Source organism: Dendrobates tinctorius, unplaced genomic scaffold (genome assembly GCF_039654945.1).
Source record: "Dendrobates tinctorius isolate UK_male_01 unplaced genomic scaffold, ASM3965494v1 ptg000370l, whole genome shotgun sequence".
Classification (NCBI taxonomy): domain Eukaryota; kingdom Metazoa; phylum Chordata; class Amphibia; order Anura; family Dendrobatidae; genus Dendrobates; species Dendrobates tinctorius.
In genome coordinates this window covers 4,590,708-4,617,075 of record NW_027362036.1, presented here as the reverse complement: position 1 = coordinate 4,617,075, position 26,368 = coordinate 4,590,708, and the positions used below count along the sequence as shown (strand labels likewise).

The 26,368-nt window shown below is 45.5% G+C and overlaps 1 protein-coding gene and 1 long non-coding RNA gene across 2 annotated transcripts in view; one reads left to right on the top strand and one right to left on the bottom strand.

Annotated features, from left to right (window-relative positions):
* The window catches only part of LOC141075760 (G protein-activated inward rectifier potassium channel 1-like), a 178,933-nt gene extending 158,173 nt beyond the window's left edge, over window positions 1–20,760 (bottom strand). Inside the window, exon 1 of the mRNA XM_073562906.1 lies at window positions 19,774–20,760. Within this exon, the coding sequence (XP_073419007.1) occupies window positions 19,774–20,442 (669 nt within the window). The 5' untranslated portion in view covers window positions 20,443–20,760. The remainder of the gene's footprint in view (window positions 1–19,773) is intronic.
* Window positions 17,349–25,277, top strand: LOC141075761 (uncharacterized). Its single transcript, XR_012227339.1, has 4 exons — window positions 17,349–17,454; window positions 23,866–23,946; window positions 24,821–24,930; window positions 25,052–25,277. It is a non-coding gene; the product is annotated as an uncharacterized lncRNA (long non-coding RNA).
* The last annotated feature ends 1,091 nt before the right edge of the window (window positions 25,278–26,368 follow it).

Genomic DNA, 26,368 nt, shown 5'->3' with positions numbered 1-26,368 from the left:
CTGGCTGGAGAGAAGAGTACAGTTTTCTGTAGGGGAAGGACTCGACATAGATTTTGCGGTTATTTAGGTCACAACTACAGTCCTGTCCCTACCTTACATATGTGTGTGTGTATGTATGTATGTATGTATGTGTGTATTGTGTATGTGTACCTTTTCCTAGAAGGGAGAGCGTTGTTTATGTGTGTTGTAAATTAGGGATTATATTAGAGATTACATACTGAAGTCATTTATTTTTACTATAGTTAAGGCATCAAATTATATTTCTAATGACTGACATAAATAAATGTACAAAAGGACCAAAGGCATGAACAATGACATGACTGACACATGGAAAGAGAACAATGAGGACAGAAAAGGGAAAAGACCACATATAGTGGAACATCACAGCCAGTTATAGAAATCATTCCACCTTAGTTGTGGATTCCAAATTCAAAAAGCTTGTGCCTTGTTCTTGTGTTTTTTTTTCTAAAGTTCACACAAATATGTCACAGTACTTGAATAATGCACACAGTGATGTCATGGTATACTGATAATGTAAAGAGCACATAGACAATGTATACGGCAGTGTCACAGTGCAGAAATAATGCACATAGCAATGTCACAGTAAATGAATAATGCAAAATCACCGTACATGAATCACGCACATGGTGATGTCACAGTGTATTGATAACGTAAACAGTACATAGACATTGTGCAGAGTAATATCACAGTCCAGAAATAATATACACAGAAATGTCACAGTATATGAATAATGTACACAGCGATATCACAGTACACAGTTAATGTACATACTGTAGCAATTACTCAGTACATGGATAATGCACATTGTAGTGTCACAGTGCATTGATAATATACACAGTACATAGACAATGTAAACAGCAGTGTAACAATGCAGAAAAAAATGTACAAAGTAATGTAACATTACATGAAAAATGTACACAGCGATGGCACAGTACACGTTTAATGTACATAGCAATTCCTCAGTACATGGCTAATGCAACGTCTCCATACATGCTAAATGCACACATCAATGTCATGGTATATTGATAATGAACACAATACATGGATAATGAACACAACAGTGTCACAATATATTAATAATGCATGCAGCAATGTTACATTATAGAAATAATGTATACAGTGATGTTGCAGTACATAAATAACGCACATTGTAATGTCACACTATAGAGATTAAGTAATGTCACAGTTAAAGGGAATCAGTCAGTAAGACCATTCTCCATCCCCACCCTCCAATTGCATATATGGACATGCAGGTCTTTGAAATTCAAGCCCATCAACACCGCTATTCTGCTATCTATTGCTGCATTCTTTTAAAGGCCGGAGTCACACTAGCGATTAAAACGGTCGAATGCAATGCGATAAAAAATCGCATTGCATTCGAACCCATGTTATTCTATGGGGCAGCTCACATCATGCGATTTTTTATCGCATCCGATCCTCGGACCGAGACAATCGCAGCATGCTGCGATTGTCACCGATTTTCGGATCGGATTCCCCAATGCAAGTCTATGGATGCGATAAAAAAACGCATGGAAAACGCACGACTTGCGATTAAATCGCACAACTTCTCCAGGTCTACAGGATAGGGCATCAGGCATTGGCATTGGATGTCAATTTGATGCTTAGATGCGATTAAAATTGGTTCCTTGCCGGAAAATGGGATGACAGACGGATATCTGGCCAAGAATTCTTTGTGCGATTTCGGACCGTTAAAATGGGAACGATTTTTTAATGGTTGTGTGTGACTCCAGCCTAAATGTTGTAATTCATATTCAAACAAGACGTTAGCTGCTCTGATTTGCACAGCACTTCTCCAGCCTCTGCCTGCTGAGGTTGTTTCTACACCCATCTTTGGCTTGATGATACCAGGTAAGAAAGAAATCAGATCGTGAACTATCACTCAAGACATATAGGCTGGTGCTGCTCAAGGAAACAACCTGGAGAGAGAGTGACTTGTTAAGTGCTCTGTCACACCCTGAGAATTTACTTGACACCATTTTTGCATATGAATGAAAATGCTAATTTCTTAGGAATGCAGCAACAGATAGAAGATATAAAGGTTGCTATAGATTTCAAAGACATGCATGCTCATATACAGTATGTTGTTTGGGATAGTTCATCTTACTGACAGATTCCCTTTAAGGAATATTAAGTCAATAGCATTCCATTATAGGAATTAGGCCGGGATCACACATGCGAGAAACTCGGTCGAGTCTTGCATCTTAATACCCGGCACTGCTGCCGGCACTCAGAGCGGAGCGCTCAGCTGCATAGAAATACATGCAGCCGCACAGTGCCGGGTATTAAGATGCGAGACTCGTCCGAGTTTCTCGCATGTGTGATCCCGGCCTTAATGGCATAGTAGTGGGATAATATATACAGTGATGCCACAGAACAGGGGTAATGCACATGTGATGTCACAAATGGAAACAATTGACACAGCGATGTCATAGTTCGTAGTGATGCTTACAGCAGGAAAGTTATAGCTCTGTAGTTTAAAAATCAGAAACATCATTGTGCAGGGACAATGTGTACAGTGATATATCACAAAAACATGGCATGCAGTGAAGTAGAACAGAGATAATGTTCTGAGTACTTGAATAAGGCGTATAAAATGTCGCTATGCAGACAGTGACATCAGAGCAAAGGAAAAAACAGAATATGTAAGAATGCAAAGATGAGGGCATTTTTATATTGTGTTACTGCCCTGCATTTTGTTTCTATTATGTCATACAAAAATTATTTTTTTAGTCATATATCTATATTTTTACACTGGGGAGGCAAAGCAGTGGGTATTGGCCTAGAAGCTGGAGGGCTGTCTGATCGATGTCTAAACTCATTATATACAGGGTGGGCTATTTATATGGATACATCTAAATAAAATGGGAATGGTTGGTGATATCAACTTCCTGTTTGTGGTACATTAGTATATGGGAGGGGGAAAACTTTTCAAGATGGGTGGGGACCATGGCGACCATTTTTAAGTTGGCCATTTTGGATCCAACTTTATTTTTTTCAATGGGAAGAGGGTCATGTGACACATTAAACTTATTGAGAATTTCACAAGAAAAAGAATGGTGTGCTTGGTTTTAAAATGACTTTATTCTTTCATAAGTAATTTACAAGTTTATGACCACTTATAAAATGTGTTCAAAGTGCTGCCCATTGTGTTGGATTGCCAATGCAACCCTCTCCTCCCACTCTTGACACACTGATAGCAACACTGCAGAAGAAATGCTAGCACAGGCTTCCAGTATCCGTTGCTTCAGATGCTGCACATCTCATATCTTCACAGCATAGACAATTGCCTTCAGATAACCCCTTAGATAAAAGTCTAAGGGGGTAAGATCAGTAGACCTTGGTGGTCATTCAACTGGCCCACGACGACCAATCCACTTTCCAGGAAACTGTTCATGTAGGAATGCTCAGACCTGACACCCATAATTGATGGTATGTTGTGGTATATGGGGTACAAATATAGTGGGGCCCTTCTTCATCAATGGAGACCTCAATGCCACTGGATATCTGAAATTGCTACATGATGATGTGTTGCCCTCTTTATGCACTGAAGATGGCACGTTCCCTGAGTTTTTCCAGCACCACCACATTATGGGTGTCAGGTCGGAGCATTCCTACAAGGAATCTGACCCCCTTAGACTAGCATTTCTTCTGCGGTGTTGCTATCAGTGTGTCAAGAGTGGGAGAAGAGGGTTGCATTGACAATCCAACACAATGGGCAGCACTTTGAACACATTTTATAAGTGGTCATAAACTTGTAAATAACTCATGAAAGAATATGTCAGGGTCCTGTCAGCGCCGGCGTGCAGCCTCCGCTGAGCAGGGACTCACCCGCACTGTAGGGGGGCCCGGGGTCAGGTACGGCAGGAAAGTACAGACAAACAGGACCTGGGGACACTGCAGTTTAGCAAGCAGTGAAGGACCTACGGTCATGTGACTGCATGGGGCTTAGCGTCCTGCTTCCAGAGATCGGCAGTACACAGCTACAGGAATGCTCAGAGTCAGGCAAAATGGGGGTCATACACAGAGATAGCAGTAAAGTACCAGGGATGAGACAGAACGGATAGTCGGGGCAAAGCAGAGGTCAAAACCAAACAGACATAGAAAGTACCAAGCAGAATCCAACAAGCAATATCCAGAGAACAGACCGAGTCGTACACAAAGTATCAGGCAACCAGAACACAGCACAAACACACTCAGGGGTCAACACAACTCTGCCAAGGGCGAAAGTATAACTGACGGGGATGGGAGCTTCCTGTGGCTATAAGAAGCTTTCCCGGAACCAATGAGAGGCCACAATAATAAGACCCAGGTGTGCAGGTAAGAGTCTGTGCTGAGATCAAAACATTAACCCCAGAAGTGCAGGTCCACCAGCACTGGTATCATGACAGTACCCCCCTCTCAACGGGGTGCCTCTGGACCCCCAGGCTTGCCCGGGTACCTAGCATGGAAAGCCGGAACCAGGCAATCCACATGCATCAACCGGGCCGGCACCCAGGACCTGTCTTCCGGCCCATACCCCTTCCAATGAACCAGGTACTGTACTGACCGCCATACCAACCTGGAATCTACGATATGACCAATCTCATATTCCACATGTCCCTCAACCGAAACCGGAGGAGCAGCGGACTCGGATTCTCCCCGGACTGCTTCAAAAGGTTTCAGTAGAGATCTATGGAAGATGTTAGGGATCTTGAAAGAGGGTGGAAGGCACAGCCTGTACGCCACTGGATTGATTTTTTCCACAATCTTGTACGGGCCAATGAATTTGGGGCCCAACTTGGCTGACGGAATCTTTAACTTAACGTTTCGCGTGGAGAGCCAAACTTTCTCTCCAACCTGAAACATGGGACCAGGTGTTCGTTTCCTGTCCGTGAAAAACTTATACCTGCCTTAAGACCTAGATATACGCCACTGGACTTCTGCCCATGTATCTTTTAACAGCTGAACAGAGTCCTCAGCCCCGGGACACCCCGAATCCAAACGAGAAAACTCACCAAAATGAGGACTGAACCCATAGTTGATCAAGAAAGGAGACATACCCGTGGATTGACTCACCCGACTATTGAAGGCAAATTCAGCCAATGGCAGTATATCACACCAGTCATTCTGTCTAGCAGAAGTCAGACATCTGAGGATCTGTTCCGGAGACTGATTAGTGCGTTCCATCTGACCATTACTCTCGGGATGGTATGCAGACGAAAAGGACAGAGACATCCCTAATTTTTTGCAGAAAGTATGCCAAAACGTAGCCACAAACTGCACACCACAATCAGACACCATATTCAGGGGTACCCCATGCAAGCGGACCACATGCTGCACAAACAATCTGGATAAGGTCTCAGCTGAAGGTAATGCGGACAGGGGTACAAAATGAGCCTGCTTTGAAAATCTGTCCACCACTACCCATACCACCGTATTACCCCTGGAAGAGGGAAGATTGGTAATAAAATCCATGGACAGGTGGGCCCATGGTCTTTTGGGAACTGCCAAGGGCATCAGCTCCCCCGCCGGCCGGCTATGAGAGCTTTTAGAACGAGCGCAGATCCCACAACCAGAAATGAATTTCTTTATATCAGAACCAAGGGTAGGCCACCAAAAGATCCTAGCCACTGCCAGACGCGTTGCTGATATACCAGGGTGAGCACACAGCTTGGATTCATAGAACTCCTGCAAGAGTTTAAGGCGTAGTTGCTCTGGGACAAACAAGTTGCCCCCTGGCTTGGCCGCAGGAGCCAGCGACTGGGCCCCCATCAATTTCCCGTTCCAATTCAGACGAGATCCCTGCTAACACAACCCCAGGGTGCAGAATGGAGGACGGTGGCTCAGGGGAAGACACAGGATGAAAACTGCGAGATAAGGCGTCAGCCTTGACATTCTTTGACCCTGGACGGAATGTAATAGTAAACTGGAAACGAGAAAAAAAAAGAGACCAACGGGCCTGTCTGGGCATTAGTCTTTTAGCAGACTCAATGTATGACAAATTTTTGTGATCGGTGATCACAGTAACCGGGTGACTGGCCCCCTCCAAAAAGTGCCTCCACTCCTCAAACGCCAACTTGACCGCAAGATGCTCTCTATTTTCCCTCAGTCTTTGGAGAACGGTTCGTACATGTTCCAGATGAGAATGCCTGCCGGAGGAGTATATCAAAATATCATCTAAGTAGATAACAACAAAACGACCAATGAGATCTGAGAATACCACGTTGATGAAATTCTTAAATATGGCGGGGGCATTGGTAAGACTAAACGGCATGACTAAATTTTCAAACAGTCCCTCTGACGTGAGGAACGCAGTTTTCCATTCTTCCCCCTCTCGGACCCTTATCAAGTTTTATGCCCCCCGAAGATCCAGTTTAGAGAACCATTTTGCCCCTGATAGTTGGTTACACAAATCGGGAATCAACGGAAGGGGTTACGTATTCCGTACAGTAATCTGATTAAGCTCACGAAAATCGAGACAGGGACGTAACCCGCCATCTTTTTTCTTTACAAAAAAGAAACCTGCCGCCACAGGTGAGACTGAAGGACGCATTGTCCCTTGCTATGACTTTCAGCAATGTACTCCTTCATAGCTAAGCGCTCAGGGCTGGATAAATTAAACAGACGGGCTTTAGGTAATTTAGCCCCCGGGACCAGCTCGATAGCACAGTCAAAGGGTCTATGTAGCAGTAACGTTTTGGCCTCGCTTTCAGAGAATACATCTTCGAAGTCCTTCAGGTATTCTGGAATACTTTCCAGCTCAACAGATTATACAGACACAGATTTAACAGGTTCAACCAGCAGTGCGGATTTATCACACAACTTAAAATCATTAAACCCCCATTGAACAATCTCCCCCCGTTTTCCAGTTAATAACTGGGTTATGGCGTTGTAACCAGGGCATGCCCAACACCAACCCTGCAGGTAGATTGTCCAGAACCAAACAACTTAGGTTTTCCACATGAGTAGCGCCCACTCTGAGCGCAAATAAATCAGACATGAAAAGAATTCCCTCTTTAGTGAGGGGGGAGGAGTCAATGACCACCACCTTGATCAGAACCATGAGCCTAACTGTCCCTATCTTGCAGCGTGTGACCAATTGGGAGTCAATAAGATTAATGGATGATCCGCAGTCCATGAAGGCTGTAGAGGAAAAAGAACTACCATCCACATACAGTTCCACATGAAGTAAAACTTTAGAAAACGAGGAAAAGGGTACCTGAGGGTCTGAGTAGTCTCCCCGCTGACTACCCAGACCTAGTCATTTCCCGCCGACCAGGTCGAAGATGGGCAATCAGGACACTCCCTTTTCCAATGTCCCGTTTTACCGCAGTAAAAGCATAACTGCTTGTCCTTCTGGCGTTTCCTCTCCGTATCCTTCAGGGAAAGGGCGCTTATGTCCATGAGCTCAGGGGCAGTCTCTTTTCCACTGGTGAACAATGGAGTCTCCACCTGCATCACCCCTTTGGCCCGCAGCCTGCGCTCCATCTGGACGGCCTGTGTCATGGCGTCCTCGAGAGAGTTAGGTGGGGGATGTAACACCAAGGCATCCTGCAGCCGCTCGGACAAGCCTCTGCAAAAGAGACCTCGAAGCGCGGCAGCGTCCCAAGAGATCTCTGCAGCCCAGTGGCGGAATTCAGTACAAACCACTCAGCTGAGTGTTTCCCCTGACAGACGCTCATCACCATGTCCTCTGCTAAACGCACTCGGTCAGGCTCATCATATATGTGCCCGATGGCTTCAAAGAATGCATTCACAGACACTCTCTCAGGGGCAGTGGGAGGAAGGGAGAAAGCCCAAGCTTGTGGGGACCCTCTTAATAAGGACATAATAACCCCTACCTTCTGGTTTTCATCCCCAGAGGAACGTGGTCTCCAACTAAAAAAAAGTTTGCAACTCTCCATGAAGATCCTGAACTCCTTTTTGTTCCCAGAAAAGAAGTCAGGCAGTTTTACAGGTGGTTCCGAGGACACCAGAACAACATCCCTCGCCCCAGCCCCCAGAGACCCAACAGGTAAAGCCCCTCGCATTGTCTCAGAAACCTGCTGCTGAGAATGAGCAAGAGCTTGTTGTTCCAGAGATAAACCCTGAAACATCTGACTCAGATTTTTCATCTGGTCAGCCAGAGACTGTATGGAATCCATAATTCTCTGCACAAAAAACCCCCCAAAACTTAATGGTCAGTTATAATATCAGGGTCCTGTCAGTGCCGGCATACAGCCTCCGCTGAGCAGGGACTCACCCGCACTGTAGGGGGGCCCAGGGTCAGGTACGGCCAGAAAGTACAGACAAAGAGGACCTGGGGACACTGAAGTTTAGCAAGCAGTGAAGGACCTACGGTCATGTGACTGCAAGGGGCTTAGCATCCTGCTTCCAGAGATCGGCAGGACACAACTACAGGAATGCTCAATCAGGCAAAATGGGGGTCATACACAGAGATAGCAGTAAAGTACCAGGGATGAGACAAAGCAGATAGTCGGGGCCAAGCAGAGGTCAAAACCAAACAGACATAGAAAGTACCAAGCAGAATCCAACAAGCAATATCCAGAGAACAGACCGAGTCGTACACAAAGTATCAGGCAACCAGAACACAGCACAAACACACTCAGGGGTCAACACAACTCTGCCAAGGGCGAAAGTATAACTGACGGGGATGGGAGCTTCCTGTGGCTATAAGAAGCTTTCCCGGAACCAATGAGAGGCCACAATAATAAGCCCCAGGTGTGCAGGTAAGAGTCTACACTGAGATCAAAACATTAACCCCAGAAGTGCAGGTCCACCAGCACTGGTATCATGACAGAATAAAGTTATGTTAAAACCAAGCACACCATTGTTTTTCTTGTGAAATTCTCAATAAGTTTGATGTGTCACATGACCCTGTTCCCTTTGGAAAAAATAAAGTTGGATCCAAAATGGTCAACTTCAAAATGGCCACCATGGTCACCACCCATCTTGAAAAGTTTTCCCCCTCCTATTTACTAATGTGCCACAAACAGGAAGTTGATATCACCAACCATTCCCATTTTCTTTAGGTGTACCCCTATAAATGGCCCACCCTGTAGTATAAGTTTAGGGTTTTTTGCTTGAGATTGCCACCACTGTTTGTAGATTTGTTTATTGTATGGTCTGTCTTTATGAAGGTATTATACTACACCCATTATTGTTTCACATATTTACCTGATGCGACCATACACATACATCCAGCATTATCATTGTAAGGCTGCAATCACACATCCCTAAGAAATCTCTGAGTGCTGTTTTTATCGGCTAGCATATGTGCATCTGTTCACACATTGATCCAGGTGTGAGATACTTAAGACTCAGAGCAAGTCCTGTCCTGATTTGTGTTTGTGGATCAGACTAGAAATGGCCGGAGTGAGCCTCCCAACCCCCCTGGAGGAGGCGTGGGCGGAGGCCAACATGACGGGGGGTTGGAAGTTAGTGAGGGAAGGGGAAGGGTTAAAGGGGAGGGGGAGCTAGGGGGTATTTAAGGCAGGGTCTGGGTGTAGCCCGCCCTCTGTTCCTGTTACTCAGCTCCTGAGCAGTCAGCAGTCCCCCAGCTTACCGGGATGTCGGTGGACCAGGCCCTGGATAGGCTGCGGGCGGCAGCAGCGGGGCAGCCTCCTGGCTGGCTGGAGGCGCAGGTGTCCGGCCTGCTTCGTCGAGCGCCGGGGCAGGCCGAGGTGAGAGAGCGGAGGCCCCGGCGGGCGCGGCCTCCAGAGCGGCTGTCCCCCGACAGCGCTCCCAGGGCCTCGCGTCACCGCCGGAGCCCCTCCCGGGACCCTCCAGGCCGCGCAACGCAGCCTTCCCCGTCCGGGGGTGCGCGGCCTGGGAGGAATCCAGTCGGGCGGTGAGGCCCTGCGGCGGCGTCTGGCCCCTCCCCCCGGGGCAGGAAGGGGGCGGGGCCGGCGCGCGCCCGACGTCCGGTGGCACCTGGTCCTGCGGGGGGCCGCGGCGGTGATGGCCGAGCCGCGCGGCCTGTCTCGGCGGGCGCTCCAGCCGCGGACAGTGTGGCGGCCTGCCAGGTGGCAGGGCAGAGCCGGGTTGCGTCCCCCGGCGGTGGGGGGGGCTTGATGTAACGGGGGGGGCGCTGCTGCGGTTCCCCTGCAGTGGCGCTTGCCCCTGATCCACCGAGAAGGAGCCATGGCCATATGGCTGCAGCAGGACCGGAGGGCAGCCCAGCGGAGGTGGTGCCGGCTGCCAGAAGACTGGAGCGGAGGACACTGTCGGGCTCCCAGTTACCGTGGGGGGCCCGGGGCTGCCAGGTGCCTCGCGATGGCGCGGCCGACTCGATCCTCGGCGGGGGGAGGCAGGAGCCTTCCTTTGTGGGGGTGTCGCGGTCCAGTTCAGTCGGAGGGTTTAGGCCTCCCACTCCGGCTCAGTCTACAGCGGTGTCCGGGCCGCAACAAAGTGGCGGTGACTTAGCCGCCGGGAGGCGCGAGGTCCACGTGGCGTCGACGTCTGGGGATCCAGGATTTCCGGCTGGAGGGTACACAGCCCCCTCGCAGCCCGGTGAGTATGCGTCTATGTCCCCTGTTTGTCACCCGTTGTTGTCTTCATCTGCGGTGGTAGGGGGCCCCTTAGCTGAGTCCGGGGGCGGTGGGGTAGAGGTTGGTTTTAGCAGTTCAGGGTCACCCGGGGGAGTATGTGATATGTTGGCGGATGTGCGTGGATTGCTTTTTCGTTAGGAGCAGGGTTTGGTGGGGTCGTTGCCAGTAGCAGCGTGGGTTGGGCCACAGGGTGGCGGGTTGATGGGTCAGGGCGCGGCTGCGTCGGGCCCTTGTGTCAGTACGCCGGTGTCAGTGTCGGTGCAAACCGAGAAGGAAAAGGAGTGTCGCGTGCATCTGGATGATCGGGCGCATGGCGAGGTGTATGTGTGTTTTGAGGGTTCGTTGGGAGCTCATTTGAAGAAGGAGGTGAAAGAGCGGATTTGGAAGGATGAATATGTGGAAATATTTTCGCTATTGCCTCTTGGGAAGTTTAATTTGGACAAAAGCAAGAAAGAGGATAGCAAAAAGGAAGAGGAAGAAAAGCGGAGGTGGCGCTTGATTCCTCAGACATTTGCAAATTGGCAGCAGGCATTCGCTATTTTGGCGAGTGTTATTGGGGAACAGGCCCCTGATAATTGCTCTGCGTTGTTTTGCTATTTGGATGCTATCGGGGAGGCTTATAGAGTTTACGGCGGTCAGGCGTGGCTGCGGTATGACGAGCAGTTTCGTCAGAGGAAAGCGGTGCGTCCGGCTATCCGCTGGGACCAAAAAGACATTGGCTTGTGGATGCGTGTGATAGCGCAAAACAAGTCTGGGAGTTCCTTTCTTGGGGGGGCTGGAAGCACCAGCCAGAATAGCGGCACTGCCGGCTCTACGGGGGGTGGGGGTCAAGGGCAGTCGGGAACGCACAAAGCGGGGGTTTGCTGGCAGTTCAATGACGGCCAGTGTAAGTTTGGGGCCAACTGTAAATTTAAACACCTCTGCTCCAACTGCAATGGTACTTCACATGGGGCATCAAAGTGTTTTAAAAAAGGGAAGTCCAAATCCGGCGGGGGTAATTCGCAAGGGGGAGACTCCAGTGAATCTGGAAAAGATGGTCCCTTATCTAAGTAGATACCCTGATAGGGTAGGTGCGGGGTTGTTGTATTGCGGTTTTCAGGAGGGTTTTCGGATTCCGGATCATCCGTTTGAAATCCCGTTTGTTTTGAAAAATTTGCGCTCTGCTTTGGAACATCCGTCAGTTGTTTCAGAGAAGATCCAAAAAGAAGTTTCATTGGGGCGCATGGCGGGCCCTTTCGTGTCTCCTCCTTTTTCGAATTTGGTCGTTTCTCCGTTGTTGTTCCGAAGAAGGAGCCCAATAAGTTTCGGCTCATTCAGCATTTGTCTTACCCACGGGGTAGGTCGGTTAACGACGGTATTGATCCAGAGATTTGTTCGGTGGTATACTCTTCATTTGATGAAGCGGCAAGTTGGGTTCAGAAATGTGGACGCGGGGCACTGATGGCTAAGACGGATGTTGAATCCGCTTTTCGTTTGCTTCCGGTGCATCCAGACAGCGTGCGGTTGTTGGGCTGTTTCTGGGAGGACAGGTTTTTTGTAGATAGGTGTTTACCTATGGGTTGTTCTTTGTCCTGTGCGTATTTTGAGGCTTTTAGTTCTTTTCTTGAGTGGGTCGTGCGCGACGTTTCTGGTTGCGACTCAATAGTTCATTATTTGGACGATTTTTTGTGCATTGGCACAGCGGACTCTTCACGTTGTTCTAGGATTTTGAAAGCGATTGAGTGGGTGGCGGATCGGTTCGGGGTTCCGCTGGCGCCCGGGAAAACTGAGGGCCCCAGTACGTGTTTGCATTTTCTGGGGATTGTCATCGATACTGTTGAATGGGAATTTCGGTTGCCGGAGGACAAGCTTGATGATTTGAGGTCTGAGGTGGTTCGTGCACGTCGGTTGCGGAAAATATCCTTGCGGGACCTTCAGTCGCTGTTTGGAAAGCTTAACTTCGCTTGTCGGGTGATGCCGATGGGTCGAGTTTTTTCACGTAGGCTGGCTAGCGCTACTTCGGGGGTTCGGGCTCCTCATCATTTTGTGAGATTGTCGGCCGAGCTCAGGGCCGATTTGGTGGTTTGGGAGTCCTTTTTGGAGAAGTACAACGGTCGTTCGTTGGTAATGGCTGATGTGGTCTGCAACGATGCTCTGGATTTGTTTACGGATGCTGCAGGCGGATTCGGTTTTGGTGCCTATTTTGGCGGGCAATGGTGCGCCGGACAGTGGCCTGCTGCTTGGGTTTCGGCGGGGTTGGTGCATAACATCGCGTTGTTGGAGATTTTTCCGATTCTAGTGGCTGTTCATTTGTGGGGTCAGGAGTTTCGGAATCGGCGTGTTCGTTTCAATTGCGACAACATGGGGGTTGTGAGCGCGATTAATGGTCTTACGGCATCGTCCCCTCCAGTGGTCAGAGTTTTGCAGAAGTTGGTGCTAGTATGTTTATCTTTGAATGCGCATGTGACGGCGACACATGTGCCCGGGGTGAAAAACGAGATAGCTGACTCTCTCTCTCGCTTACAGTGGGATCGTTTTCGTTCCTTGGCCCCGGAGGCAGAGTTCGAGGGTCTGATTTGTCCGGAGGAATTGTGGAGGGTGGCTTTCGAGCTGCAGAGTCACTGATCGTATCGTCTTTGGCACCAAAAACCTGGGAGGCCTACCGGAATGTGTGGTGTGCATGGGAAGAGGTCCTTACGGCTGGCTCCACCGGTGGAGTCAGGCTTGAGCAGGAGGGTTTGTTGCTGTCATGGTTGGGGCAGGGCGCAAACGAAGGTTGGTCTCGGGCAAAGGTGACACGTTTGTTGGCCGGATTGTCTTTCGGTTTTCGTTTGCGCGGATGCAGGGATTTAATGAAAACGTTTTTGGTAAGACAGGCGGTGAAAGGTTTTCACCGCTTTCGGGGGGGGGTGATTTAAGGCGGCCCGAGTCGTTTAATATGCTTGAGCAATTGGGTCTGGTTTTGGAATTGGTATGCGCGGATGGTTATGAGGTGGCGTTGTTTCGTCTGGCTTTTTCCTTTGCATTTTTTGGGGCGCTGCGGATTGGGGAACTCGTGTCTCACAATAAAGAGTCGGTGGGCGGGTTGTTAGCCAGGGATGTGATTTTGACCGCTCAGGGTGTCGAATTTTGGCTGCGTAGGTCAAAAACGGACCAGTCTGGGAATGGCCGTTGAGTTGTGTTGGGGGTTGTCTCTGGTTCCGGTATGTGCCCGGTTCAGTGTTTACGTGGATTTTGGGACCTCCGTCCTAGTCTGGGTGGATCTTTGTTGTGTCACGCGGACGGTGGGAGTCTGTCTCGGTATCAGTTTGGTGCGGTGTTTAAGAAGTCGATTCGGTGTTTGGGATTGGATGATTCTAGGTTTGCTTCGCATTCTTTTCGGATTGGGGCGGCGACTGAGGCAGCTGGGCGTGGTTTGGGTCCCTCTTTCATTCAGCGTATCGGAGGTTGGAGGTCTAATCGTTATTGCAGTTATGTTCGGCCTTAGGGCGTGCGGAAGGCGCGTCCGGTTGGTGTGGTCCATGGGGTAGTGTTGGAGCGTTTTCTTTGCGATATGTTCTGTAAGTGTCGTTTTGTGTTTCAGGTTTGGGACCTCTGCTGGGCTGGATATTTGGTCACTCCTTTGTTTACTGGGGAGCGGTGAGAGCCGATGTCAGGACTGACGGCAGACAGCTGGGAATTTCCAGATCGGCGGCAGTGGTGCGGTGGATCGGTTTTCGGGGCCTGGCGTGGCTTCGGGTGTTGCCGGAAATTCAAGAGTGTGTTCGTTTGGACCGGGCACCGGATGTTCTTGTTATCCATGCTGGGGGTAATGATCTGGCTGTCCGTCCCTTCCGGGAATTGATCAAGGACATTAAGCAAGATTGCTTGCGGTTGTGGGTGACTTATCCGGAAGTCACGATTGTGTGGTCTGAGATCGTGCCACGCAGGCGTTGGCGGTCCATGAGATCGTTGGAGAAGGTCAACCGGGCCAGGATCAAGGTTAATAGAGCGGTGTCCGCTTTTATAGTTAAAAACGGGGGAGTTGCCATGAGACATTTTGATTTGGAGAAGGGTGAGGGCGATTACTGGTTAGCGGACGGTATTCACTTGAATGCAGTGGGTTCCGATATTTGGGCCCTTGCCCTTCAGGAGGGTATTGAGAAGGCTGTCGCTTGGCGGGTTGTGGGGGTCTCGGGTCATTGAGGTGTTCAAAGGCCCCTCGTTGTGGCGGTTTTTGGGGGAGGGGGAGTCCTTGAAGTCGGTGGAAATTGGATTGGGAGACTCTCTGGGTAGGGTCTCCTTCATTTAAAGGTATGCTGGTCGTGATCTGGTGAAAGGTGGATGGGGAGTTTTCCGTCGGAAGAGGGCGGATCCCCAAGGAGTTTGTGGACAACATCTACTGGTGTGCTGGTGCTCCCGAGCCTGTGGGGTAACGGCTGGGAGCAAATGGTCGGGGGTTGTCCACGATATCTGGTTATTTCACCACGATCTTGTGGCTTCAAGGACTTCTCCTTCCAGGGGTTAATTTTATTGTACTCATGTTGGTTATGATACAATGTTTATTGTTGTGTATTGTTATAATAAAAGGCTGCTGTGGCCATAAAATTCCAAAAAGAAATATCGGTGTCCGTGTATTAGTTGGCGCCGAGGTGGGGGTGGTCATTTATGGTCATGGTGGGGTTTTGGGGGGTAAATCAAGATACTTGATATCCCCGTACAAGGTAAATACTTGACAATACCAACGTCAAGAAATGGCCGGAGTGAGCCTCCCAACCCCCCTGGATGAGGCGTGGGCGGAGGCCAACATGACGGGGGGTTGGAAGTTAGTGAGGGAAGGGTTAAAGGGGAGGGGGAGCTAGGGGGTATTTAAGGCAGGGTCTGGGTGTAGCCCGCCCTCTGTTCCTGTTACCCAGCTCCTGAGCAGTCCCACCCTCCCTCCCTTTTTTCTTTTGGGTTGGTAGTACGTGATTTTAGTTTGGGTCATGGCGGTTTTTGGGGGAGGGGGAGTCCTTGAAGTCGGTGGAAATTGGATTGGGAGACTCTCTGGGTAGGGTCTCCTTCATTTAAAGGTATGCTGGTCATGATCTGGTGAAAGGTGGATGGGGAGTTTTCCGTCGGAAGAGGGCGGATCCCCAAGGAGTTTGTGGACAACATCTACTGGTGTGCTGGTGCTCCCGAGCCTGTGGGGTAACGGCTGGGAGCAAATGGTCGGGGGTTGTCCACGATATCTGGTTATTTCACCACGATCTTGTGGCTTCAAGGACTTCTCCTTCCAGGGGTTAATTTTATTGTACTCATGTTGGTTATGATACAATGTTTATTGTTGTGTATTGTTATAATAAAAGGCTGCTGTGGCCATAAAATTCCAAAAAGAAATATCGGTGTCCGTGTATTAGTTGGCGCCGAGGTGGGGGTGGTCATTTATGGTCACGGTGGGGTTTTGGGGGGTAAATCAAGATACTTGATATCCCCGTACGAGGTAAATACTTGACAATACCAACGTCATGAATATACAAGTCTACGGGGGTCCGTAAAACACAAATGTAACTTATAAGCCTTTCAATATGCATCCGTTTTTCTTCCTTATCCATTCAAAAATTTGGATAAAAACATGACTTTTCAGGACTCTTCATTTTGGGCTTTGAAGCAAGCACATCATTTCAGTGGAAAAATAAACAGATAAGAAACATACAAATGCATCTGTGATACAAATGGTTTTGTTTCAGATAGTAAACTCGTGTGAATGTAGCATAATAGGGAGGTGATACTTTGGGGTTAATGGTCCTTTTAAACAGATTTCACCATGCAACCAGGATATGTAGTTTAGCCTTCACACATGTAGCGCTGATGGAAGGGGATCTCTTGACGGGAATTTCCTCTATTAGTGAAAGGTTAATTTATTCTAGAAAACATGAAGTTAGAGAAGAGTTGTGCCTGGTTGAGTACCAGGGGCTATGAGACATCTGATTTGAGTGATGTTTGACAAAGATGCCTCTGATGACACTTGTCACACTTTTAAAAAGATGACTTCCATATGTGACAGGTAGGTTCTATCTCTCATCTCCAATGGTTGATCCAACCGACTACAGTTGATGCTAGGTACTATGTCATGATTTCAATCTGGAATTTCAGAATTATGCTAAAGATGTCCAACACCTATAGGTAGGTGTTGTCATTGTATTTGAGCCTATAAACCAAAAATTGGGTTCAAAAGGATGGAAAATAATTCAGTCTAATATTTTAGAAAGGCTTAGGAACCTACCAGAGGAAATAGGTGGCCTCATAAAATGTTGAATCCCATTAAATTATGTATGTTCACAACTAGGTTAGGGACCCTTGTAATCCACCTCTGATAGATATTTTGGTAGACAACTACTGCTACCATGGTTAACCATTTTTCAGACCGTTAACCATGAGTTGTTCCACAGCCCATCATTAAGGACATGAAAATGTTACAGTTCTTCCAAACATTTAGGACAAATACCTTAATAACTTTAAGCAATTAAACTAGACTGAAAAATCATTATTACCTATAATGTATCTGCAATGTGATGGATGGCACATATTCAACAACAAATCATAGTTACATGTGCCAGCTTATTGTCCCTATAGGTATGCAGGAAATCAATATGTGAATGATCAGCTCTATACAGTGCTGCTACTGTACACAAAGTAGCTTTTGTTTCTTTAACGTGAAAAAGACGCCTGTCTGGCATGGAAACACACTTGACATGATAAAAATGTAATAAAATCCTTCATTTCCTACCATCGAGGATTCTTCATTTCAGCAAGCGCAGCCCAGATACTGCGATCTCTCCACTGAAGTGAATTGTTAACTGGAAGACTTTTTCCTCCAGTCATGGGGCCACAGTCGCGGATTCTAAGGCTCTTCTAGGTTTGTGTCCATACACAACCACCCCAGGTGAGGACTAACACTTTCACCCTCTCTCATTTCTCTAGCGGTATTGCCCTATTTTGCACTTCTGTCCCAACCAGACCTCAGCACTACATAAAGTTATGTACATGGAATATTATATAATGGTATATCTTGACCATTTGCACAGAATACAATACTATTCATTACTACAGGATGAACATATTATCTATGTGTATAATATTAGTCGCTAAGCATAAAAATTACATGGATATATTGGTCATTGATATGAGAACCTCTCTCTCTAGACTATACAGAAAGCAATAGTTATGATTTTCCTAGACTGGAGGAGGCAGATCTGAATGCAGTAAATGAATTGTATTGATTTTCCTAAGTGCTGATCGCAGTATAATTCTTTTGTGGGGAGGAAGGTTGAATACTACTCTACTCATGGGTATCACAGTAACTTCATGGTCCTGGGGTCAGATCCCACAAAGGATAATCTGTAAGGAGTTTGCATGTTCTCCCCCTGCTTACGTGGGTTTCCTCACACACTCAAAGACATGCTGTTAGGTAGAGATAAGTGAATTTGTTCGGATTTGGTTCTGAATGCGATCGGAGTCGAATATTGTTTTTGCAATATTCGTCGAACATAGCCGAATGTCATTAGAGTCAATGGGAGTAGAAATTACCGAATATGTTCGGAACCGATCATAACACAAACATCCGGCACGAATATTGTTCGAATATGGCTCAAATATGTCAAAATCAGATTCGGGAACAAAATCCGAACAAATTCGCTCATCTCGACTGATAGGGAATTTAGATTGTGAGCCCCAGTGGGGACCGTAAATGATGGTAATATCTGTAAAACGCTAAAGAATGTTGGCGCTATATAAACATTGGAAATAAGTAATGATAAAATATCCATGCATTCCCAAGTCACCTAGTAAAAGAAATAAAATGTGAATATTTTCTAGTCGTAAACTGAGGTTTGCTAGAGGAAAGATTCCAGATAACTGATGAGTAAATAAATTATGAGGGCGCTGCTTTACCACCAATATCCTATTCTTTGATGCAAGTCAAAGAAGTGATTGAAGCAGAAAGCAGTGCAGCGACATGGGATTTAACGGCCCACAATCACCTCCTAGCAAGCAGCATCTTCTCTGCAGATCCAAAGCTACGCTCCAATAACAGTTGATGTCGGGCCACACTGAATATTAAGCTAGGAACAGAACCAATTTAAGATCTGACTTAAATATGTTCCAGCAATGGTGTTCTGACTCTAGTAATGCTGTGACATCGCTGGCACTGTTACTGCAAAATTGTATCTGCAGCTGCCAATAACAGGACAGTAAGCAAAGCTGCCCTGAAGCCACATGTGTCTCCCGAAAGCAATGTGTGGCTCCCAAACCAACATTTAAGGAACACTACTGTAAAGTCTATGCCTGGGACATGGCTTATAAATGCTCTAAGGCCTCAGTATTTGGTCAGTATTTTACCTCAGTATTTGGTTAGTATTTTACCTCAGTATTTGTAAGCCAAAACCAGGAGTGGAACAATCAGAGGAAAAGTATAATAGAGACACGTCACCACTTCTGTATTTATCACCCACTCCTGGTTTTGGCTTACTGATACTGAGGTAAAATACTGACCAACTACTGAGGTAAAGTACTGACCAAATACTGAGGTAAAATACTAAATACTGAGGTAAAATTCTGACCAAATACTGAGGTAAAATACTGACCAAATACTGAGATAAAGTACTGACCAAATACTGGGGTAAAGTACTGACCAAATACTGAGGTAAAAAAAAAAATACTGAGGTAAAAAAGTGACCAAATACTGAACGTATGAACGTGGCCTAACCGGGTAGTCCGCTTCTACATTATGCCACTTAATTGAATCATCTAGTTATTCCAATAACTGGGAAAATGCTTGTAATGCAATTACCTAAACTGTGAATCAAAGTTAGTCACAAATGAGGTAACGATAATGACTAAGCAATGTATCCTTATATACAAGGAGCTGTTTTTATTAACCGGTTACTTACTGAGCAGATTAGCACTCAGCGGCACGATGGACTCAGTGGTTAGCACTGTTACTTTGCAGTGCTGAGGTCCTGGATTCAAATCCCACCAAGAACAACAACTGCAAGGAGTTTGTATGTTCTCCCCATGTTTGTGTGGGTTTCCTTCAGGGTTCGCTGATTTCCTCCCTCACTCCAAAGACTGATAGGGAATTTAGATTGGGAGCCCCATTGGGGATAGTAATAATTATGTCTGTATAGTGCAATGCATATGAATATGATGGCGCTATATAAGCAACGCATAATAAATAAATCGAACGAGATGGGATACTTCTTACCTTTATAAGCTTGCATCTTATCTGAGCAGATACCATATGGCTATTTCTTAAGTTGCCTACTCTGAACATCAGACACAATTTTCCATCACGCTGGGAAATGACAGCATTGTGGCTGAACATCAGAGTCTCTGCTCTCTTTTTCGGCTGTGACATCTTTATAAACATACAGCCTATAAGGAAAGCATCCACGATAGATCCCAGCAAGGACTGAAACAAAAAGAGTATGATCCCTTCAGGGCATTTCTCAGTAATGTACCTAAAACCGTACCCAATGGTAGCTTCTGTCTCTATAAAGAAGAGGAACGCAGAGGGGAAATTGTAGACATTGGCTACACAGGGAGTGTAGTTGTCATCATGAGGTCTGTTAATGTCGCCTCGGATGTATGCTATAATCCACCACATTGAAGCCATTACCAACCAAGCCACCGTGTATGTCAAGATGAATATTAGCAGGTTCCATCTCCATTTCAGGTCCACCAAGGTGGTGAACAGGTCTGACAGGTATCTACTCGTCTCGCCCCCCAGATTCCCATGTTGCACATTGCATCGTCCATTCTTGTCCACAAACCTCTGTCTTTTTTTCCTCTTAACAGAAGGGAAGAAACCCCCTCCCACTGTGGTTGTTACTACGTGGTATTCTTCACCAAATTTCCTCCTCAATGCCGACATCTTTTACCCCGCAGGTCAATCGGGTAGCAATGTCCACTGAAAAGTTTTTTTTTCTTTCTTCCGTCAACCTAGTAGGCAATTCTTACTTGTCTTCATCTCTAGAACTGGTTGTGCAATATTGTCTTACTGGGCATAGACTTATGAGCAATCTGTATGTGAATCGCCCCGTTTAGTCTGGCTGGTTGCTTATCCCTTTAGCTGGATGCGCTGACTGTATGCATGGAATAGGAAGATACTGTTCACAGCCTGTTCGAAGGAGCGCAATGTGGACGTGTTCTGTGTGCTCGCCTGAAGCCAATCATTGGAATCCTATTACAAAAGTAATCATCCACTGTGTAGGCAGTTGACCACTAGGTGGTGCAAGAGGTAAAGCTATCTTCAAGGGAATGTGTTCAAGAAGAATGTAACAGCCAAAGCTTTAAAATATCAGAAAAACCAATTTATACAATAAACACATCAGTCAGTGCTTAACACAACTTTGATTTCTTCTAAAAGTGATGCAAATTCAGAAAAGCAATTTATGAATTATATATATATATATACTCGTATATATACAGTATATATATATATATATATACACACATACATGCAGTTGTGCTCAAAAGTTTACATACCCCCGCAAAATTTTTGTTTTCTTTGCCTTTTTTCAGAGAATTTGAATGATAACACCCAAACTTTTTCTCCAAACATTGTTAGTGATCGAGTGAAGCCATTTATTGTCAAACTACTGTGTTTTCTCTTTTTAAATCATAATGACCACCCAAAGACCCTGATCAAAAGTTCACATATCCCATTTCTTAATACCGGGGTATGTAAACTTTTGAGCACAACTGTATGTTTGAGTATATGTTAATACTACTAGACATAGATTCCTTTTCTGTTTATTAGATAAATGTTGGTTGACCTCGACAGTTTTCTGTGGGATTAGCTGACAGTCTATATACAAGGAGCAGCTTAAAGGCCCCTTTACATTTAGCGAGGCACCAGCGATCCCGACAACGATCAGGATCGCTGGTGCATTGCTAAATGGTCGCTAGTGAGCTGTCACACAGGCAGACTCACCAGCGATGCAGCAGCAATCTAGCGGTCGTTATTTACCTTTCAGACGCGGCGATCCTGACGTCCTCCGCCCGTGTCCAGCGTCGCTCGTCGGCGCCAGCAGGAAGCCCAGCAGGAAGCGCCCAACGAGAAATGGAGCCGCGCGAGCGATGGACAGCGGGGGAGCCGGTCGGAGGTAAGTATCACACATAGCGATATCGCTAGCTGCTGCGTCACCAAATCAGTGATGCTTTTAGCGATATTGTTAGCGATATCGCTATGTGTAAAACCCCCTTAAGTGTCCCCTGTCCCCCCACATCAGCTGTCAGGGAAGCCAAGGATCAAGCATGTTGCATTTTCAGCCTACCTGATCCTGTGCTCTCACAGGAGATAAGAGAGAACAGAAGTGTCTGGCAGCAGCTTATCCCCCTTCTCCTATTGGAATAAGCATGCATGCTCAGCCTACCAACCATGTGCATGTTTGTGGTGCAGCTGGCTGACAGCTATTTTATGTGTATGGCCAGCATCCAAATTTCACATGTAGGTATAATATGTGATTTAATCTAAAATTTAGTTTGCAGCCTAAATATTCTGTACAAGGCAAAGTGACATCCCATTTTATGCAAGCACCGTGCCCTACTAGCTCCCCCCTGTACTTGCCATTAATGTTCTGTGCATGCAGAATGCTGTAAATCTTAATCTAAGTGAATTATAACCATAAAATGTTTTTAACCTACTGACCTACTGTACAAGGCATTTCTTTAGATTTTACCTTTGAACACATTAATGTATATAGATGACAATGATTTTGTCACCGGGATACCGCGACAGAGAGGGGTCAGAAGATCACAGCATCTGACTACATGTGCAAGTGCACTGGTTGGATTTACTTTGTCTTCCAAGTAGCTGTGCAGATTTCTCTTGTCCAGTTGTTGCAAGGCTTAAACAGTACTGTTTGTCTCCTAGATTTTTGTCCTGAGTTATCTCAACTGTTCAGATTTCAGATGCTCCACTCCCCTCCTCTACTCACTGTTTTAGCTTGATTAGTTGCCAGTGATGGCTTGATATATCCTGGTTTGAGCTGGAAGTTTAACCCCTTAATGTCCACGCAGCGACAGTTCACTGCCAACAGCTGTCATAGACAACAGACAGGCACGGCAAGAAGTGCGGGGACCCTTGCCGTCGGTCCCTGCACCCAGAGCGCTGTGATTGGTCAGTCAACTTGACTGACCGATAATAGCATGAGCAGGCAGGAGATGCTGAAATTTCAGCATCTCCCGCCCGGTCAGTGCAGGAGCTCAACGCTGCGGTGGCTGAGCTTCCTGCACTAACAGCCAGGAGCAGCGTGCGCGCCTGCCCCAGGCTGTTAACCCCCCGACTGCTGCGATCGGGCACGATCGCAGCATTCAGGGAGGAGGCAGAGGGTCGGGGCTGTGGTGTAATCGCGGGGCCCGATCTCTGCCATGATGACCCAGGATTGTCATGACAACCTCTGGGTCATCCAGCTACGGAAAGCCTCTGAGACCATGCTCACAGTAGTTTTCTCCATAGGTATAATGCATTGCAATACTGGAGCATTGCAATGTATTATACCTGCAACAAAAGTGAAAGTGAAAGTCCCATAAAGGGACTAGGTAAAAAAAAAAACATTTTTTAAAAAAATAATTAAAAAAATCCCCTAAGAAATACACATTTTTGCTTAAAAAAAATAAAATTAACAAAAAAATACACATGTTTGGTATCGCTGTGTCTGTAAAAATCCCATCTATAAAATTGTCACCCTGGTTAACCTCTTCAGTGAATGCCGTAAAAAAAAGAAAAACACAAAAAAGTAGCAAATTATACTTTTTCCGCTTGGAAAAAGTGGAATAAAATGCAAAAAAAAACAAATGGTAATAAATATAGTATCACTGAAAGCGCCATCTTGTCCCGCAATAAACAAGCCGCCATACAGCTCCATTAGCAGAAAAATAAAAAAAGTTATAGTTCTCAGAATAAAGTGATGCAAAAATAATGAGACCCCTGGAGTGTTTAATAATAATCTTTATTTATATAGCGCCAACATATTCCACAGCGCTTTACAGTTTAAGGCTAAGTGCACACGTTGCATATTACAAGCTAAATTTTCCTGATAAAAACCGCATTTCCAGCTCCCAGATACCGCATGCGGTTTTTTTTGTGGTTTTAAATGCGGTTTATGTGCGTTTTTCATGCGGTTTTTTGGTGTGTTTTTTTGGCCGGTTTGTAAGCGTTTGCAACAACAGACAAAGTTGAATGACAGAAAAAAAAAAAAAAATAGGTTTATGAAGTCATTTCCTGTTACAACCCCTATTCTTCATGTTTTTTTTTGCTAATTGCAAGACAGTGAAGATGCCTCTATTGCAGAGCCTGTGTTTGAGCCCCGAAATGATGCTTATTTTGCACCTTACAACATTGATTTTGCTACACTACCACATTATCGAGCAGGTAATGCTGGATTCCAGTAGCTTTTTTTCACGTACCGCATCTATCGTGTCTTGTATCATCTCATTGAGCGCGTCTTTGCGCATGCATGGCGTGCACATGGTCTTGTCTTTTCCTGTGCTTAGTTTATGCACATGTGTCTTTCATGTACATTGACAGGGTTCACATTGCGTTAGGGCACAATTTTATGACGGATACGTTACATAGTGGCAATATGTAATGGATGCCTTAAGTCCGCCATTGCCCGCAATGAAAATAATGCATCATAAGGCATGTCCAAATCGCAATGTGTTATCAAGTAGATGATGCACCCTTCAATGCTGCTTTCCATTTTTTGGTTGCATTGGTGAACGCACTTGTTTGCTGTGCCTATAAAACTGTATGTGCAATTGCTAGGTAGCGCATGTTACCTGGGCGGTACCATATGTTTATGCAATCGCTACATCAATAATGATACTGCATACAAAATGTTTGCTGTAACGCCCTGTAAACTGAGCCTGGCCTGCATTGCTCAAAGTTTCATTTTTGTGTCTGACGAAAGTCTTTAAAAAAACAGCCCCAAGGTTTTTTATGGAATGTAACCAATGAAAGCGCAATGGTCTATGGAAATGCAGCGTTCGCATGCACATATGTTTGTTTGCGTTATAGTGCGCATGCATTTTTTGCGTCCAGATTTGTAGATACTGTATTTTACTAGGTTGCTAGGGCACATAAAAAATTCAAGCGCGTGCATCTACTTTTATATTACATTGTTTTTTTTGGCACACAATGCGCCTTCAAAAATAATGCTAATGTTAATGTACCGTAATCTTCATGTCCATATATTTCTTTACGGTTCTTTTGATGTATTTGGGACTCATATTAAATTCTCCCATAGGAGCGATGTCGTACGAGGAGGACAGCTTCCAAAAGAATGTGGGTCCACCCAATTGTTCAAGAGCGTGTGGACAAGGGCCACTTCAATCTTCTTTACCAGGATTTAAGGAAGTAAGATATAGTAGGGCAACTTATGTTTTTTGGAACTCATTGAGCAAAAAATTTTATTGAAATTTGTTTTGTTGTTTGTTCTAATCATGTGCAATACTTACCAGTGTTAATTTTATTTTAGTTTTTTCTTGTTTCAGGTATCCAGATAAATTTGTCCAATTCTGCCGGCTGAAAATACCAGCATTTGATCGCCTACTCGACCTTCTTTCACCCGACTTAAATTATCAAGAAACAGTCATGCGAAGACCCATCTCTGCTGAGGAAAGGCTGCTCATCACCTTGCGGTAAATTTTTTTTTTTTTTTTTTTGGATTACACCTTTTACCCCTCTAAAGATCCCATGAAACATAAAACAGGTGAACGTGAAATATTTTCCCCCCCAAAAAAAAAAAATTTGAGACATGTCTATGTATCTGAAGTATTGCAGTATATTTTCCGGTAAAAACATAGAGGTGCTTGCATCAAAACCAAGGAATCTTTCAAAGTGATAAAAAAATGCAGCACTACACACTACAGGGGAAAAATAGTGTCTTTATTTAACATGTATTTCATCAATACATATGTAGACATGCTGGACGTTAGAGGAATGCTAGGGGAGGGAGGTGCGGGACTATGGGTGTTTCTCGCTTAGGCCGGGGTCACACTAACCGACGCAAAATACGGTCCGTAGTTTACAGGCGTAATACGGATGAATGACCCCCCTAAATAGTGCTCCATATGTCATCCGTAAGCAAGGTGTGGTTGCGTATTTTGCGCATGTCTGCATCCGTATGTAATCTGTGTGCAATCCGTATGGCGAGATTTTCTTGCCGCCTTGCAAAATGGACATATAATGGAGCCCTATGACAGGGTTTATAACAGAAGCGAAATAATAGATATAGACACATAGAATGCATATATATATATATATATATATATATATATATATATATACAAGTCATTGAGACAAATATATATATATATATATATATATATATATATATATACAAGTCATTGAGACAAATATATATATATATATATATATATATGTAAAAAAAATAGGCAGCACTCAAATTAAATGTGGCCACTTGAGGATCAGTAAAGTATCCACTTTTTTTTCACATTTAATTTGAGTGCTGCCTATTTTTTTTACTTTTGTTAATTTGGCTGTTGGGACACTGCTGAATAGGTTTTGCACCAACTATTTCATTTTGGTAGTGCTGCCCTTTTTTTGATATATATATATATATATATATATATATATATATATATATATATATATATATATTTAAATTTCACATTTTCTGCTATAAAGTTCTTCATAGCAGAATAGCCGCTAATTAAATTGCCGGCTTCTATCAAATCATTCCCCAACCCGACATGAAATGACACATGGTTTACATTCAGTAAAGCATTTAATTTCATGTTTTTTAATATGTCCCTGACTAATAATTAGATGA